Source organism: Spermophilus citellus (assembly GCF_964194105.1).
Source record: "Spermophilus citellus genome assembly, chromosome: X".
In the NCBI taxonomy this organism is placed as follows: domain Eukaryota; kingdom Metazoa; phylum Chordata; class Mammalia; order Rodentia; family Sciuridae; genus Spermophilus; species Spermophilus citellus.
In genome coordinates, this window is record NC_138190.1 from 76,553,250 (window position 1) to 76,570,574 (window position 17,325).

At 39.1% G+C, this 17,325-nt stretch overlaps 1 protein-coding gene across 15 annotated transcripts in view; it reads left to right on the top strand.

Annotated features, from left to right (window-relative positions):
- Positions 1-17,325, top strand: part of ARHGEF9 (Cdc42 guanine nucleotide exchange factor 9) — a 356,264-nt gene that overhangs the window by 312,400 nt on the left and 26,539 nt on the right. For all 15 annotated transcript variants that reach the window (XM_081276391.1, XM_081276390.1, XM_081276396.1 and 12 more), the window contains 3 exons: positions 2,710-2,942; positions 6,453-6,582; positions 14,716-14,847. In XM_081276391.1, coding sequence (XP_081132517.1) covers positions 2,710-2,942; positions 6,453-6,582; positions 14,716-14,847 — 495 coding nt within the window. The remainder of the gene's footprint in view (positions 1-2,709; positions 2,943-6,452; positions 6,583-14,715; positions 14,848-17,325) is intronic.

The following is a 17,325-nucleotide window of genomic DNA, read 5'->3' on the forward strand; positions in this document are numbered from 1 at the left end:
GGCATCTGACTATATGAGTAACCCTTGGTTGTACATGGTAGTGAGGATGTAGTCTGTGGTGGAGGACTATGGAACTGTTGTGGACACATGCATGGTAGTTGCCCTGGGTCACGGAGCAAGAGCTCCCAAGGAGACAGTAGCTATGATGGCTATAGGGAAAAGGGCTGGTGGCTTAGGCACTTAGAGAAGGCTGGGTATCTGGGCCAGAGTGAATATGGTAGGGGCAAGCTCAAGTAACTCCAGACCCAGAGGAGAGAGAGAGCTTGTGGGTCAGGGACCTAGAATTTATGAAGACTGTAGGACTGGGGCACCTATTGTAACAGCAATTTGGTAACACCAAGTAGCCTCAGGGAGCAGGGAGAGAGAGAGCATGAATTATGTAACTGTAGATTGTTAAGGCAAAAATAAATCACAACCCAACAATACGGGAGGCTAAGACAAGAGAATCACAAGTTTGAGTTCAGCCTCAGCAACTTTGTGAGGCTCTCAGTAACACAGAAAGATCCTGCCTCAAAAATAAAAACTAAAGGGCTGGGATGTGACTTAGTGATTAAGCACCCCGAGTTTAATCCCTGCCACACATAAAAAAAAAGAAATAACAAAAAACAAACAAAACCTCCGGCACCCTCAGTGACAGGTTGTAGTGGGTCTGTTGTTGCTAAGTTAGTAGTTAGTTTTCTCAGCATTGATAACTGCTAGGGTCCTTTGCAGAACAAACTACTTTGGCCTGTGACATTGAATATTGAGTAGTACTTGGTAGTGGAAGTTCTAGGTGGTATCCAACAGCCATGAGGGCTGTTGAAGTCCTCAGCAGAGAGATGCTGGATTTTTTTGCTAAACAGGTCACTGGGGAGTCACAGTGATTCCCAGTGCCTGGCTGATACTGATGCCCATTCTTCTTCCTTGTTCTTTACTGTCTCCAGACATCTCAGCCATCCCAGTCCTCTAGAAACCTGGGTGGTGTGAAACTAAAGTTGGTCATTTGAGCAATGTTCTAAAAAGCTGAGGAATCTGATTGTATATGCTGCTCTCCTTTTCCCCACAAGGGGGCATATGAGCCAAAGAAGTGCTTTCTCTGACCTGAGCAGAATTTGGGGGATGTAAATGAGACAGGAAAAATGAAACTGTTATTCCAACCCTTTTTGTGTAGTTATTCTTAGGTTTTTTTTTTCTTCAACTATATTTCTGTGGCTTCTTAAGTGGACTCCTACTCTCTTTCTGAAATATTTTTGTTTATGAATGGACAGCTGCCAAAGTTTTGGAATCTGACATGTCTTACTGTGACACCTTGCTGATGTTCTCTACTGAAAATTTAATTTTTAAGTATTTAATGCTTTTTGATACTATTATAAATGGTATTTTTTGAGGTTCAACTTTATGTTGTTTTTTGCCATATAGAAAAACAATTGATTTTTGTACATTGGCTTTGTATCCTGACACATTACTGATGTTGATACTGGTTGGTATTATTGACACTCAGAGAAAAAGGCTAAGCTACACTGCTTTTTGTTCCACCAGTATTTGGAGTCAATTTGGTAGGCAAATGGGTTTTATTCAAGCTGGCTTTGAAGGAAGATAGAAGATCCTTTTTGTTTTGAAATTTCCATCATTGGGAGACTCTGATGAGAGGAAAGTTTCTAAGAGAGAAGAGGTGGCAAAACGAGGCAGGAAATATACATACATAGGTTGAATTAGGAGCTTTGTTTCTGAACTTAGGAGAAAACATTCAATATTTCACCCTTGAGAATGATGTTAACTTTTTGGAGGAGACAGATCCTTTGTATTTATGGCATATTATTCTTTTTGTGTACTGTGTTTTGTTTTGTTTTGTTTTGAAAAGTACATGTGTAATAACTTCATCTTGATTTTTTTGTCTATTTTCTATTGCTTCTTTTTCTATCATGTTTTGTTCATGTTTTATATTCTTATGTATCAGGTGATTTTTTATTTAGTATTTAGCAACATATGAGAAAAACATAAGGATTTTTTAGGCTTTGAAATTAATTAAATTTTATAGAAATGTTGAAAAATAAAAACAATACAAAAGATATTCATATACTATTTACCCCCAGGTTCACTATTGTTAACATTTCACCTTTTTGTTTTGTTTCATCATTTGAGTATGCTCTCCCTATCTCTCAACTGTTTTCTTTTCTCTATATGCATATAATACTTACACAGGTACACATACTCATACATTTTTCCCTCAGCACTCATCTTACACTCATCATGGCCTAAATACTTCATGATATGTTTCTGAAGGTATATTTTATGAAGGTAATTTGAAGGTCTGGATAATGATTTCTTCAGAGAGATTTTATTATAATTTTCAGTTTTTCTAGCTGCTCTCAGTGGCAGGGTGTATTGAAACACCTTAGTTTGTCATTGACAAAAGTAGAATCTCTGATCTCTTTTTATGACCAAATATCAGATATACTTGCCAAGCTCTCTTTTATTATTGTTAGAATCAGTCTCCTCTCATTACCTTTCTTTTTTCTACTTATTCTATATTGAGTTTTACAGTTTGTTTCTCTAATTGTTAAATAATTTCTTTTCAAATGTTTATGATTAAATTATGGATCAATTTAAGCATAATTGACATTATTTTAACATTCCTACATAAGAACATGGTCTTCCTTTCTATTATTTCAAGACTTGCTTTGGAATGCTGAGTAGCCTTTCTCTTTCATTTTTTTTTTCTGGTAATAGCAAGATGGATTCTGGATATACTCTGAATATTGCAACAACCATCTGGACGCCTGCATGGAGCTCTCCAAGCTGATGAAGGATAGTCGCTACCAGCACTTCTTTGAGGCCTGTCGCCTCTTGCAGCAGATGATTGACATTGCTATTGATGGTTTCCTTTTGACTCCAGTGCAAAAGATCTGCAAGTATCCCTTACAGTTGGCTGAGCTCCTCAAGTATACTGCTCAAGACCACAGGTAAGATAGGAGTGAGTTTATTTTACATGTTGATCCTTATTGAAGATGTATATCATTTTTACCTTTTCTGAGCTTCTGTTACCTTATCTGCAAAACAGCATGATACATGCTTGCTTACCTCACAAGGCTGCTTTGTGTGAAGTGAAGGAATATTTTTGAGAGTTGCTTGTGAAGTTGTAAATTGGTTCACACACACAAACTGCATGCACATTATTATTGTACAATGCATGCCCTACTCTCAAGCAGTAGAGATTTAAGATTTTCCTTAGTCCTGAGCTTGGCTTCATGAATCAACCCTGATGCAATAAATGTTCAACTATATAATTCACTCTTGTTAAAAGACTCAAATGTCCTGGTGATAGTCTGGACAACTTGTACTAACTCTGAACTTCTGCATGGTCTTCTTTAGTGTTTTTACCTCACTCTGTCCCAACCCAGTTGTGTATTTTCAATAAAGCCAGAGTATGGCTATTGGAAAACAGACTGAGGCTTCCCCTGGATTTTCTTTTCCTATTTTTAAAATATTAAAAAATAAATAAGTACCAAGAATATAAATGATACCACTCACCTCCTACCATTAAGGTGCATGCTGCAGGTAATCCCCCAACAGTAGGTGTGACCTACAATGAACATTGCCACTCTTTCATAGGTCTTACCTCAGACTTTGACCCCTACCTTATTTCTAAGTTTATTTTAATTAATGTTGAATCCCTGATCTTAGACTTGTTCGGCTCTATTCCTTGGATTGAGTACTCTGAGAAGAAAGAAGGGCTTTGCCCAATTTCTCATAGCTTTCACCATGACTCTTATTAGGCCCACTTTCTATTTCCATTTGGCTCCATTGCCTGGCATATTTAGTGCTGATTTCCAAACGCAAATGCATAAGGCCATGGGTGTGGACCAGTTGGTTTGGTTTAAGTTAGCTTCTAGGTCAATCCTCATGTTCATTTTCAAATTGATGTTGTTTCTTTAGTAAAGTATAAGTAATATGCTTCTGTGATTCTGGAGCCCTAGGCAAATTTCATATTTTAACACAAATATAATAATACTTGACTTCCTTCTTGTATGAGTAACAGGGTCAATGATTGATCTGCCTTCCTTGACCTGTTTGCTGTGAGGGAGGCAAGCGAAATAGGACTTTATTAAGGAGGACTCTACTCTCTTCTCCCTGAGGCAATGATATTAGCTGCTTATTAGACCTGAAATTTGGAGATGACTAGGTCACACTTGAACAGACTCAGTACAGCCCATCACCAGAACTGAGTTCCAAGCTTTCTGAGGATCTGTTTGCACTTGTGGGGGTGGTGCTAGGGATTGAACCCAGGGATTCATTCATACTAAGCAAGTACACTACTACTGAGCTACATTCCCAGCTGAGATGTTTTCTTGAGGGCAAATAAGGACATTGAAGAACCCCCTGATAAAATTAAAAGATATTTCAAAATTAACTTAAAATACAGAATATATATCCTACCTAGATTAGGAAAGCTATCCCTTCTAGTCAGATTTCCTTGTTATACAGCTGGAAAGGCTGAGACCCAGAAAGGGAAAATGACAGAGTGCAAGTCTATATTGAAACAAGGACATAAAATATAAGTAATAGTCTCAACATCTAGCTTTTAAAAGCATTATCTAGGTAAATTTTGTGCACAGAGAGATTTGTGAGCCATCAAAGAGTGATTCTTATATGTTTTTGTATGATAGTTTTTAAATTGCCCTATATCTTGAGTATCTGTTGAATGGACATCATCAAGAGCTCTAAAAATCTTACTTGTGGAGTAATAATATTCACTAGTTAAATTATATATTCCATAATTGTTCTTAAGAGTTCCAGAAAGGCAGTTTTTCAGCACAGTTCAAAACTACATGAACCCCAAATTTTTGTAGAGTTTGGTGGGAGATGGTAAGATAGCTAGCTGCTCAGGAACGGGTTGAGGAAGATATATGTTCTAGACAGCTTGTCACAATCTCAAGATGAGTCATTAGTGAGAGCCACTAGAAAAACAGTTAATACCTAACATTCATTATTGCTCAGAATTAAAACAATTTTTCCAACAGGTTTCTTGTGACAGAATAAATTGGTTAGGTGGTGTAACCTATAACTGGAGGTGATAGAGTGCAGTAGTTTTTGAGGTCCATGGATCTGGAAGTTACATAGGGTACAAATTAGTCATGGATACCAACTAAGGGGATGTGCTCTATAACTTTTGCCCTGGCAGTTAGAACTCCCTTCCCTGTGCCTGTGTTTGGTCTATGACGTTCTTCAGTGTATTCAGAAAGAAAAAGGCGGTAATGGTACCTCTTCATTTTCCCTTCTATTTTCTAATTGGTGCTATGAAAGTGAGCAGGTTAATGAGCACAAGGCATTTTCAGCTTTTCTAAGGAAAGGTATTAAGACTGAACTATAACAAATGCCTTGCCTTCTCAGTTTATTGTAGCTCCATCCAATGGCTGACATCTCACTTTCATTTTGCCTTTCACAGGAGCCATTCAATTGGAAATCAGATCAGAGAAAAACAGAGAAAACTGGGCAGAATGATTCAAACCTCAATACATGGATTATCCAAAGTCCTAGGAAGCTGGGCCAAGTGTTAAAATTCTGGGTTTAGGGGAAGACATCCCATGGGATTTCTCTAATAGAGAAATGTATGACTTGTAATAATACTGATAACACTTTTTATGGGCCAAGAGTAAAACAATTTACATGGATGATTGTATTTAATTTATTAACCCCATCAATAAATTCTACCATGATTCTTCCCATTTTATATAAAAGAAAATTGAATTAAGGGGGGAGTGAGTGAGACTTGCCAAATAAGTGGAGTTTGAGCTCATAGACTTTGGTTTCAAATTCTGTATTTTTAAAAACTGTGTGCAGGAAGAAAAGTGATTTTGGGCAGAGGCTCCCTAGAAATAATGGGAGAGATGATTATGTTGTCTGGACAATGTCATGTGAAAATCTCCCTTCTTAGACTTTGGTTGGTTGTATCAAATACAACACAACAATAGTGGTGTAAAAACAGAGAGGGACTCTATTTCTCATGCAAAAGAAACCATAAGTTAGGAGGCCCATGGCTGGCATAGTGGCTTCATGTTCATCAGTGACTCAGGCTCCTTTCAGCTTTCAGTTATTGTACCCCTAGGGTATTGGCCTTGTCATCATGATCCTGCATATGACTACAGCTTCAGCCATCCATTTATATTTTAAACATCAGGATGTAGGAAGCACTAAAGAAGGATGTGCTCTGTTCCCTAAAGGAGATACCTCAAAAGTCCTGCCCAACATGATAATTTGTATAATCACTGGACAGAACTTAGTCATATAGTCATCCCTGCTGAGAAAAAAAAGATAGGAAGTGTAGTCTTTTATTCTATGTCTCATGGGTTCCCATCTGAAAATCAATACTGTTACTAAGGAGAAAGAGTATAGAGTGGATGTTAAGATTGGCATCTAGACATTGGTTCTCTGGCATATTGGTTCATCCAACTTGCATTCTTGTTTCTTCACAGTGATTACAGATATGTGGCAGCTGCTTTAGCTGTCATGAGAAATGTGACTCAGCAAATCAACGAACGCAAGCGACGTTTGGAGAATATTGACAAGATTGCCCAGTGGCAGGCCTCTGTCCTAGACTGGGAGGTAGGATTCTTACCAATAGGGGTGTTGGGGATTCCAGGGAGCTTGCTGAAAGCTCACCTAAGCCAAGGGGGGGAACAAAGAGGAATTAGATTTTAGGAGCAACCGGAAGGATTTAGATTAGGCCCAAAGCAAAGCTTCCTGCTAATGAGAGGTATTAGGTAATTAATAGCTTTCTAAGAAGATTAGTGAAATCTTTGTGACAATAATTCATTAAGAAAAGAAAGGGGATGAGGATGTAGCTCAGTGGCAGAGTGCTTGCATTGCATGTGTGAGGCACTGGATTCAATCCTCAGCACCACATAAAAATAAACAATTAAAATAAAAGCATTCTGTCCATACACAACTAAAAAAAAAATTAAAAAGAAAAGAAAGGTTTATCTCTTTGAGTATTGTTTGGAAACAACAATTGAGTTAAGTCAGTAGCCCTTCAAACATTTTTCAAGTCCTAGATTTGTGACCATGGGATGCACACTTGGATAAGTAGTAGTATGTACTAATATACTCCTAGTCACCGAATATCTGTGTTATGGTTTGAATGGTAAATGTTCCCTAAAGGCTCATGTATTGAATACTTGGCCCCAGTGTTGGCAGCAGGGTTCACAATTTTTTTTTTTTTTTGCTTTCTCTCTCTCAAACACACATTCTCTCTGTGTCTCTGTGTACTTCTGGCCACCATGAGGTGTGCAGCTTTGCTCTGCCATGTAATTACACCATGATATTCTGCTTCACCACAGGCTCATAGCAGTGGAGCCAGTGGATCCTGTATAGAAACCTCTGAAACTGTGAGACAAAATAAACCTTTCTTCTGTATCTTGATTTTTTTCAAGTATTTTGTCACAGTGATAGAAAACTAACTAACACAATGGGGTTGGTTCTCTTGTTCTTAACCATTTGGGACAGCAACATACTTCTTTTCTTGTTGGTGAGACCACCTTTTCCTGACACAGTCACTAGGTCTGTCCAAGCCTACACACTCTAGTCCATGACCATAATCCCTGCAGAATCCACAGATCAGTATCTGTTTTCATCATCATCTTATAAAAATAGACCCTGAAAACTTTTCATTCTATTAAGACATCTGTGACTTGTCTGAACTTGGAAAGCAAGTGGCTGAAGTCACCCAAGCCTTCCTTCCTATATGCCTACCAAGGAAACCAGTAGTAATGGTATTTCACATTTATCTCTTAGGCCCACTTCATGTATAATGATTATCCATAAGTTAATATAACTAAGATGGGAGAGGCTAGACATGCTACAGGGAGAGGGTGGAAATATTATGCCTTGTGGTCACAGTGTAGAAGTAGAGGCAACTCCATTGCAACTCCATTGGCCTATTCCAAGTGGGCTGTCATCAGCCTTATAAATAGCTACTTAACCAAGTTCTAGACCAAAAACAAATCATCTTTCTTTTATTGCAATACCTCTGTTCCTCCTCAATGTAGATGTTGGAAAAGGCCACAATTCTGATCAGCTTACACATTTTGGGGTCCTATTTGAAGGATAGTTTCCTCATAAAAGAGTATTATAGCAGTGACTCTTTGAAATTTATAGAAAGAAATGAATTCACATAATGGGACCCTCTTGCTTGTAAGATTAAGCCAGTACTGACAAAGATTTACTCAGAAGTCATGGATTCTCCTTCCCTTGTATCTTTGTGCTTTGGCCAGTTTCCTGATTCAAGGCAGAGGTCAGGGCCAAATGCCTTCTAGCAAGCCCATGAACTCTGAGGCATTCTGAAATTGTGGCTACTTAGAAAGCCTTTGTCTCTTACCATGGCAGGGTTCTATGTAAGAGAAGGTGTCCAGGAGCATTTGTCTTTCTATTCCTGGAACATCTTTCCAAATCTCCATTCCTAAAAGACTTTTTAATTCCTCCATGTGCTCTGTGCCTCTAATACCTGGATCATAGGCCATGGGGGACAAATAACAGTTTCAAATCCCTTGGCCTACAGCAGGAGCTTCATTAGCACCCAACTCTGTAGTTCTGAGCTGTGATTTAAAGGCTCAACATCTCAGAAGACATTTAATTTATGTTTCTCTAGGGAAGGGGTACAAAAAGTAATTTTAATTGTTCCTTTGTTAGTACAATAGATTGATTCCGTAATCTCATCTAAACCTGTACAACACTGCACCTTCCTGCTTGATGAAGCCTTTACTCATCTAAATTGGTGTCTTAGTTATTCTGGGCTGCTATAACAATATCATAGACTAGGTGGCTTGTAAACAACATAGATTTATTTCTCACAGTTTTGGAAGCCTTCAGAAGACCTCACCTTCAAAGAATGTAGATAAAAGATTAGATTTTAATAAAAAATTTGGGGGGGGGCATAAACATTGAGTCTGTAATGACTTGGAAGGAGAAAAAAATGCTCTTCTCAGACTCTGTAGTCACTGAAGAAATTGTTAGCTCTATGGGTGTTGCTGTCTAGGAAGCTTTTCCTCTAGTGAGGGCTGATTGGTACATTTCAGAGGCCAGAGCTTTTAAGGTATCTGTCATGTTTGCTGAATCTGGTCTTAAAGACTACAGAATGTCAAGAGTTCCCGGGCTCTTAGAGCACTCCCCAACAGCCCTGACCATGATAGTGTGTGCATAAATACTCATTTATACTCACATTCATCCTTATTCACCCTCCCATACCTTGTCATGATAGTGAGGAACTGAGAAGCAGAGAGAGACTTATTACTGACCAAGGTCACACAAGTCAGTCACAAAAGTGGAACTTGAATCTAGTCTTCTGATTCCCTTTGTTGTTTTATTTTCATTACTAAACCACAAATTCCTCTAACCTTCTGCCTCCTGCAGCCCAGTTGCTGTCCTTTGTAATGTTATAGCAACTTGTTTTTTCAATAGAATCTATGTTTAAACAAGAGAGTAAGTCTACCTTGGAGAGAGGAGGATCCAAATACCTGTACAACTAAAGATGGATGAGTACAGAAGAGTCTTTCCCAGAAAGCAATAGAACATGGACATTCAAAGGATTGCTGCCTCTTGGGATAGGTGACAGAACCTCTCTGGTTCTCTGATATAGGTTATTTGTGTATTCTATTTGCCCAAGAAATTGAAAAGGCAGATAGAGAAAGAGAGAACAAGAGAGAGAGAGGGGAGACAGAAAAGGAAGAGCTCTTGACATATTGCTATGGGCTGATATGGACAAGCCTTACAAACCAAAAAGAAGCAATGCTTTGCTATCTCTGCCATCCCCTTGCCTCCCAGATGTTTGAACAAATAGAGTGTCTGTCAAAATCATCCAAATAGTAATTTTAGCTTCATTTGTTAAATGAAAAGCAGGAGTCATAAGAGAAACCTTTAGAGTTTAATCTCCCTTGAAGAGGAAATGGGAAGAGTGGTGAAATGTAGGCAGTTGATGCTTGCTCAATAAATCACAGCATCTGGCTGGAGAGCAGGAAGTCTTGCATTATTTCAAGACCTGTTTTTCCCCTCATATTTCTCCATGAACAGTTTGAGTCTCTTTACCCAACTCCAGTTACCATCCCTGACTCTTGTCATCTTGAAGTACCCTTCCCTTTGCCGCATCCTCAGGACTTCTTAAAAATAAATAGATAAGTTAACTTGTTACCCATCTCTCTAAGTAATAATATAATAGAGCAGTTTCTGTGAGCAGCAGGTAGAAATAGCTGTTCTCAGGAATTACAGTTTCTGGAAAATTTCTATTTATAATTTCTCTGATGCTGAGGTTTAGTTGAACTGTCACTTTGGTACCTTTCAGATTCATTAAATCCTCTTGAAACGAAGGGAAAAGGAACATATCCCTGACAGTTTCTTTTAAATCTTTTTCCTCTGTATAATTTTAGCAGGAGCCCATGTTCACAGCCCATGTTCAGGAGTTTAATTTTATGTGGTTATAATATCCGTCTTGTGGTACCCATCCCCTTCCATCCTGGTTGTATAATACCCAAGGTCCTTTCCAGTTTACTACTGGATGATTGAATCCAAAGAAGTTGGAGGAAATACAAAATCCCAATGTAATAGAGGCAGCAAAATCATTTATTTAAAAGCTTCTGGAACCAGAAGATCAAATGAGGGACTGGATGGATTGCTTATTTCTCTGCCCTTCTGTCAGTAGGCAGTGTTGAAGACAAAGTGGATGAAAAAGGATGGTGTTTACCTTGCCTTATTTCTTTGGATCTGCTCAGACCACAAACACGTATCAGTCAGCCTGTAATTAGAGTGGAATAAAGTTGAGCAAAATGGGATGAATTATAATTCATTAGAAAAAGGTAAAGTTTCTTCTCTGAGACTTTGGCTTCAGAACAGGAAGGCAAATTAACTGGTAAGAAAGCTCTGTGTAGTTTTTGATAGCCACTATTTATTTAATATTCCTTGGTTCATTTATTAAATAGATATTTGTTGAGTACCTAATCTGTGTCAGGTCTCATTCTGGATTCTGCAAATATGTCAGTGAATGGGACAAAATTCCCACCCTTATTGAATTTATATTCCAGTAGGGAAGAAAGGAAAGAAACAAGCATATACTATGTTGTCAGCGAGTGATAAGGGCTATGAAGAAAAATAAAGTAGGCTAACATGCTAGAGTAATGGGGTAGTACCTGAGCAGATGACTTTTGAGAAAAGATCTGAAGAAGATTAAAGAGCATATCATTCTTGGAACACAGAATTTCAGGCAGATGGAAGAAAAAAATACAAAGGCCATGAAATATGGAAATATGTGCTCAAGGAATGCCAAGGATTAGGCCAGTTTGGCCATAGTGGCATAAGAATGAGAGAGAGTAGGAGTAGACAGGGGTATAAAAGTAATGAGAGGTAAGATTGTGTCTTTATAGGACTTTGGCTTTCACTTTGGTTGGGAGCTACTAGACGGTTTTGAGCAAATATGTGATTATTAACATCTCTTTACCAGTTAGTCAGCTTTATTTGCCATTGTAACCAAAAGACCTGAGAAAAATTTTAGAGAAGGAAAAGTCTATTTGAGGCTCACAGTTTCAAAGGTCTCAGTGGATAGATAGCTGTCTCCATTGCTTTGGCCACAAGGTGTGGCAGAACATTGAGGCAGAAGAATGTGGTGGAGGAAAATGGCTCAGAACATGGTCACCAGGATTCAGAGAGCTCCACTGACTTACAACAAAGTAAATACTGCAAAGGCATGTACCCCCAATGACCCACCTCCTCCAGCCATACCCTACCTAACCTAGAGTTGCCTCTCAGTTATTCGCTATTAGGTGATTAATGTACAGATTAGGTTAAACTCTCATAACCCAATCATTTCCCCTGTAAACTTTCTTGCATTTGTCTCAAACATGAGCTTTTGGGGGACACCTCATATCTAAACCATAACAGAGGATATTGGAATCAATGCTATATGCCCTTGGTCATCTAATGGGGGGAAGATACATTCATAGCAAAGGGAACAGCATGGGCAAAATCCTGTAGGAATGGAACAGAAGGCCCAGGGGATTGGGAAGTGGGAAGGTATTGCAGTTTGGGGAGCAAGACAAACAGATACGTACTTGGTGCTGGTTGGGCAAAGGAGACATGAATTAGAGCTGTGAACAATGAGAGGGCCCTTTTCATCACAATAATGTTTGATGTGTTCTAGCAGCCATGTGGAGTGGAACAAACAGTAGATATGATTATTTGTTCCACTTTAAATGCGGAAAGAGATTGAAAGAGATACATTCTAAGGGCACAGAGTTGAGTTGATAGCAGCACTAGACCCAGAGCTCAGCTCTTTTGAGATTCTTGCCTCAGAAATCTTCAATTGAAGCTGGTTGTTCCACTGGGGTAGGTGTCATCATTCTAATGCAGTATGGTGAATAAGAACATGGGCTTTAGAGGGAGTCTGGCCTGAGTTCTGCCCCTTTGGGAAAGTTATTTCCAATTTCTCTGATCTTGATTTTGGGGAATAAAATAGTACAAACCTTATCAGGTTATAGTGTTAGTAGGAAACAGGTTACATATAGTACCCAGGGCATGCAGCCATGGGATAATAAATATCATTTGTGTAGATCTTACAGTATGTGTACCTTCCTAGGCACTCTGTTATATATTAATTTAAATAGTTATCACAATAGGGTTGGTAATGTTTTTATCCTTATTAAGTATGAGGTAACTGAGGCACAATTAGGATATTTAGATTGCTTTAGCTCACTCAGCTCGGTGAGTATATACATTTTTTTTTTCAATTTTTTTTTCTTGGAAAAAAAATTTTAAGTACTTGGGGCAAGTACTTAAAATAAAATTGCACTGCCCCTTGCTGGTGCAGTGGGTAGACCAGATAATTCTGACTATTCCCTCTGGTCTGATCATCCTCACTTGAGCAATTAATACCTTAAGGCATCTTTGCCATATTTTTATATTATTGGCTCCTTCGATAGCTTTCTTTCAAGGTGGGGCATGGTAGACAGGTACTACTATTAACTTTCCATACCTCCAACAGGAAAGCCAACACTATTTCCCAACTCGGAGGAAAGTATTTCATTCCCTCAAGCAGGATTGTTTACCTAGATCTTAGATAATCCTGAAGCTGAGCCTAGAGTTGAAACATTATTTCTGAGCTTCTTTAAAATTCTATTATTAGAAAATAATTCCACTGAGTTCCCTTTTTTCCCATCACTTAAATTAGAGCAAGTGGTATACTCATGAACACCATTTCCAGATGTCCCCCACTTTGGTGTACCATCCTGCCTGGGCTATTTGCCTCTGATTATTTATGGGCAGATGCAGGGACTTATATTTCTAATCATTCCTTGAAGCTTTTGCATATAAGGCTTGACATCTTAGTGTTGGAGTATTAGGTCTGGGGCTGTAAAGATAATCCTTTTCAGCTTAGAAAACTGAAAGCCAGGGAGAAGACCTTCCAGTGACATTTTGGCCTAAAGACAATATAGGATAGAAAGTGAGTACAATCTCTGGAACCATAGAAATTAGAGTTGAGTTGTAGATGTGTAGCAAAGTAGCTGGGTGATCTTGGCCTAATACTTAAACTCTCTGTACTACCATATTGGAGTAAAAATATCCACCCCATGGATAATTATATGGTAGACTGGAATATCTAGCATATAGGAACTCAGAAAATATTAATTCTTCTACTTCATGGGCTACTGCTCTTATTTCACATCTTCACATAGACCTTAAAACTCTTATCTCTGTGCTCTTGACTTTGGTTTGGTTTTCCTTGTATTCTATGATTTCTGAGCCCACCTACCTTAATCTCCTCTGCTGAGATGTAAACTCCTTGAAAACAGGGACCACATCTGGCTTGGCATCTACAGACATCCCATCATACTTCTGCCCTAGCAGACTTGCCTTAAAGAAGGGGGCCTTGCTGGGTATGGTGATGCATACCTGTAATGTCAGTGAGTTGGGAAGCTGAGGCAGGAGGATCACAAGTTTGAAGACAGTGTCAGCAACTTAGTGAGACCCTCTCTCAAAATTAAAAAAAAAAGGATTAAAGGACTGGGAATATGGCTCAGTGATAAAGTGCTCCTGGGTTCAGTCCCCAGTCCAAAAAAGAAGGGGAGCCTTTGGAAACAATATTGAATTCAATTAGGGAGGAGTCAAGTGTCTTAGTACTTTTTTTCAAATCTGATTCTATGTAGCAGAGGAGTTAAAGGTTCCCTGGATAATAAACCAAGGAAGAATGTGATAGTGAAGTTTCTTTTTTTAATCAGTGAATTTTAGTGAACTAAGAGGAGAAAGAAAAAAAACCAATTATAAGGGGGGAGTGAATTATTCTCTTTTTCTCTGTTTATCATCTTTTTTCTTGCCCTTCCCTGTTCCCTTCTACTTGTCTGGGAAGCATAAAAAGTTCTACCACTTGCTCAATTTTAGAGACTGAGAGAATAGAGCAGGGATTGAGAAACTGGAGCATAAAAGGATTCTTAGGGAAGAGAGATGGATAACAAAGAATGAGAGAACATGAGTAAGAGAGTACATAGAGAGGCTGTATCAATCCTGGGTAGTAAGGCCCGTAGCCTCAAAGTGAAAAAGAATATGGTTGTAAAGCTTTCCGAGGACTCCAAGGAGTCCCTTTCTCCCTCCTTCTCCACCACGCCCTCTCTGGCTTTCTCTTATCCTAGCTTTGGGTGATTCCAGGTAAGAAATGGGACCATCCCTCCTACCTGGCTGCCTCTCACCATCACATGTCCTTCCTAGGGCGAGGATATCCTAGACAGGAGCTCGGAGCTGATCTACACTGGGGAGATGGCCTGGATCTACCAGCCCTATGGCCGCAACCAGCAGCGGGTCTTCTTCCTGTTTGACCACCAGATGGTTCTTTGCAAGAAGGTAACCCCACCTTTTCTTCCCTGAGGGAGATGGACACCTCACGAGGCACCATCCCCTTCCTTTTCCTCATACCCAGGCTGCCAGTGAAGTGGTCAACAACTGCTAGGAGAAAAACAGGCTGGAGATTGGCAGCAATTCCATATAAGGAGCACTGGTGTGGCATGAATATCATAGGCAATGAACAATTTTGTCTTGGTATCTATTTTTCACCTTTGCTCTCATGACTTGAATGGTGCTTCTTTCTCATTCCCTTATACCCAGATCTGATAGCCAGCAAGTTTAAATCAGTTGTGAAAAATATCATAATAGTTTCATCCCAATTGGTAAACAATAGCTTCTTCAGTACCTTCCCCCATTTACAATCTGATGTCTCTGGCCAACTGGCCCCTCTCTTCTATAGAAACCAACAAGGGGCCTACTACTTTTGCCCAGACAGGTAGGTACCTCTGTGATACAAGATTTCCCCCTGTTTCCTGCATTGGTGCATTGGTTCCTCACAACTCCCAACCATCTCTCCTGTACTATCCTTTCCCTGTAATACATTTGAGGAGAAATTTGTACTTCTCCGTTACCCCCTTGATAACTGAATGTTGGTTTCTTAGCCTTTTATTCTTGACGAAAAAGGATAGTATACATTCTTATCCTGAATCCTTCTGAGGGATCCTGATGGAATACTGTTCCCCCTACCTCCTTCCTCAGGATACAAAGTTCAGACCACTTTTCTCTCTAGTGACTGGCTAGGAAGAATTTGGGAGCAGGGAAAGTAAAAGATGAGGGAGAAACCTAAGAGTACTTAACATGAATTTCCTAATTCACTGTCTTCATACCTAGTCCCTTTGTTCTCTTTCTCATCCATAGTGAATGCTTCTGAAGAGGGGTGCTGAGTCACAACATAACAAATTAAACACTGTTATTTTTCTGGCCTGGAACATAACCACAGATTTGGTTTAAGCCTCCTATACTCTGTGTGCATGTATATGTGTACCATATCTTGCATTAAATAGATTCAGACTGCCTTAATATTTGGCAATCAACTCTGAATGCTGGCTCTGGAACCAAAATAGCAAGTTAGTTCATAGGAATAATAATTGCCTCCATCTGGAGTTAACCCTGGAAGAGAAAACTTTTATTGAATATGGATTTCAGCCCCAAACTAATATCTATCTTTAGACCCCTCAGTTCTCAGGTCTTCCATACAACTGGATGGCAAATTTTTGAAGATTATTTTAGGCAACTAAGGGAATTCTCAACATATAAACCATGTCACCAACAGTCATGTGCCCGTTCACTACTAAATTATGTTCATGCTCAGAACAACTAGTCATTGAGAAAGACTTCAAACAGGAACTTGGTTTATTTTAGGGTCCCCCATCCCCAAGACCATGTTGATTTAGGCATCTTTCAGCAAACACTGCAGTTACTTTAAGTAAAATGTGAATCTAGGCTCTGGAAAGCAGTGCTTATAGGTGGTATGACCAGGACCTAGGATGCTAAACACTAAGGCAGAGGCTAGGAATAAAGGGAAAGAAACAAGATGAACAGTGGGCTAAGTTTAGGAATCAAGGGACAGAAGACCAGGGTGAAGTGATGAGTCAACTCGAAGCCAACTAGTAGGAGCCAATTGTAAGGAAGAAACTAGAAGTCAAAGGAGGATTTGGGAATTCAGACCAGCCACACTGGCAGTATCGGAGAAATAGGTAACAGGAGTGACAAAAATAAAAGATACCTTGTTGCAGGCATAGTTTCCCTCAGAAGGGAGATATCTTCTTCTATCTTGAAGTCTTTCTCCCCAGAGTCTCTCCCCAGAGTAAAGCTAGTCTAGGGTCAGTGTATAAGGGTACCAATTCCATATACCCAGTTCTTCATGACACTGGCTTCCCAGAGCATAAGAAACTACAGGCTGTTGGTCATTAAAAATATCTGATGTTTATTGTTGAGGCTGTGGTTGAAGATTTCTATTTGATATCTACAATAGGACTTCCTATTCATCAAATAGGAGTTAAACTTGAAAAATGATCATGCAGTGCAAATAAGTTATATAAACAGACAAGATATTTTGTTTGCCAGATTGCTTAGGGACCACTTTCCATTACTATAAAAGATTTTCTTTTTGAGATAGAACTGAGAGAAATAGATAAGGCTCCCTGGAGATGAGGATTCCTTTGACAAAGGAAAGGAAGGGGAAGGACCAGGACTAGAAAGAGGTGAGGAAGATTTCTCTTCACTCACCTTACTCACCTCAGGAATCCAATTTAAAAGAATACCTGAAAGCTCATCAGTAATTTAAAAAATGTATTTACAAGGAAAAAATGGGGGGAAACGCAAGCTAAGCCAGATGTGGCTACAGTAAGCTTTCTGATTAGATCATATTTAAAGAGGAATAAGTAAGTGCCCCTAGCAAGTGAATAGGTAATAAAACATTTTATATGTGATTTTTAACAGTAGTGGAAAAAATAGTTTCATGGGTCCTACAATGAA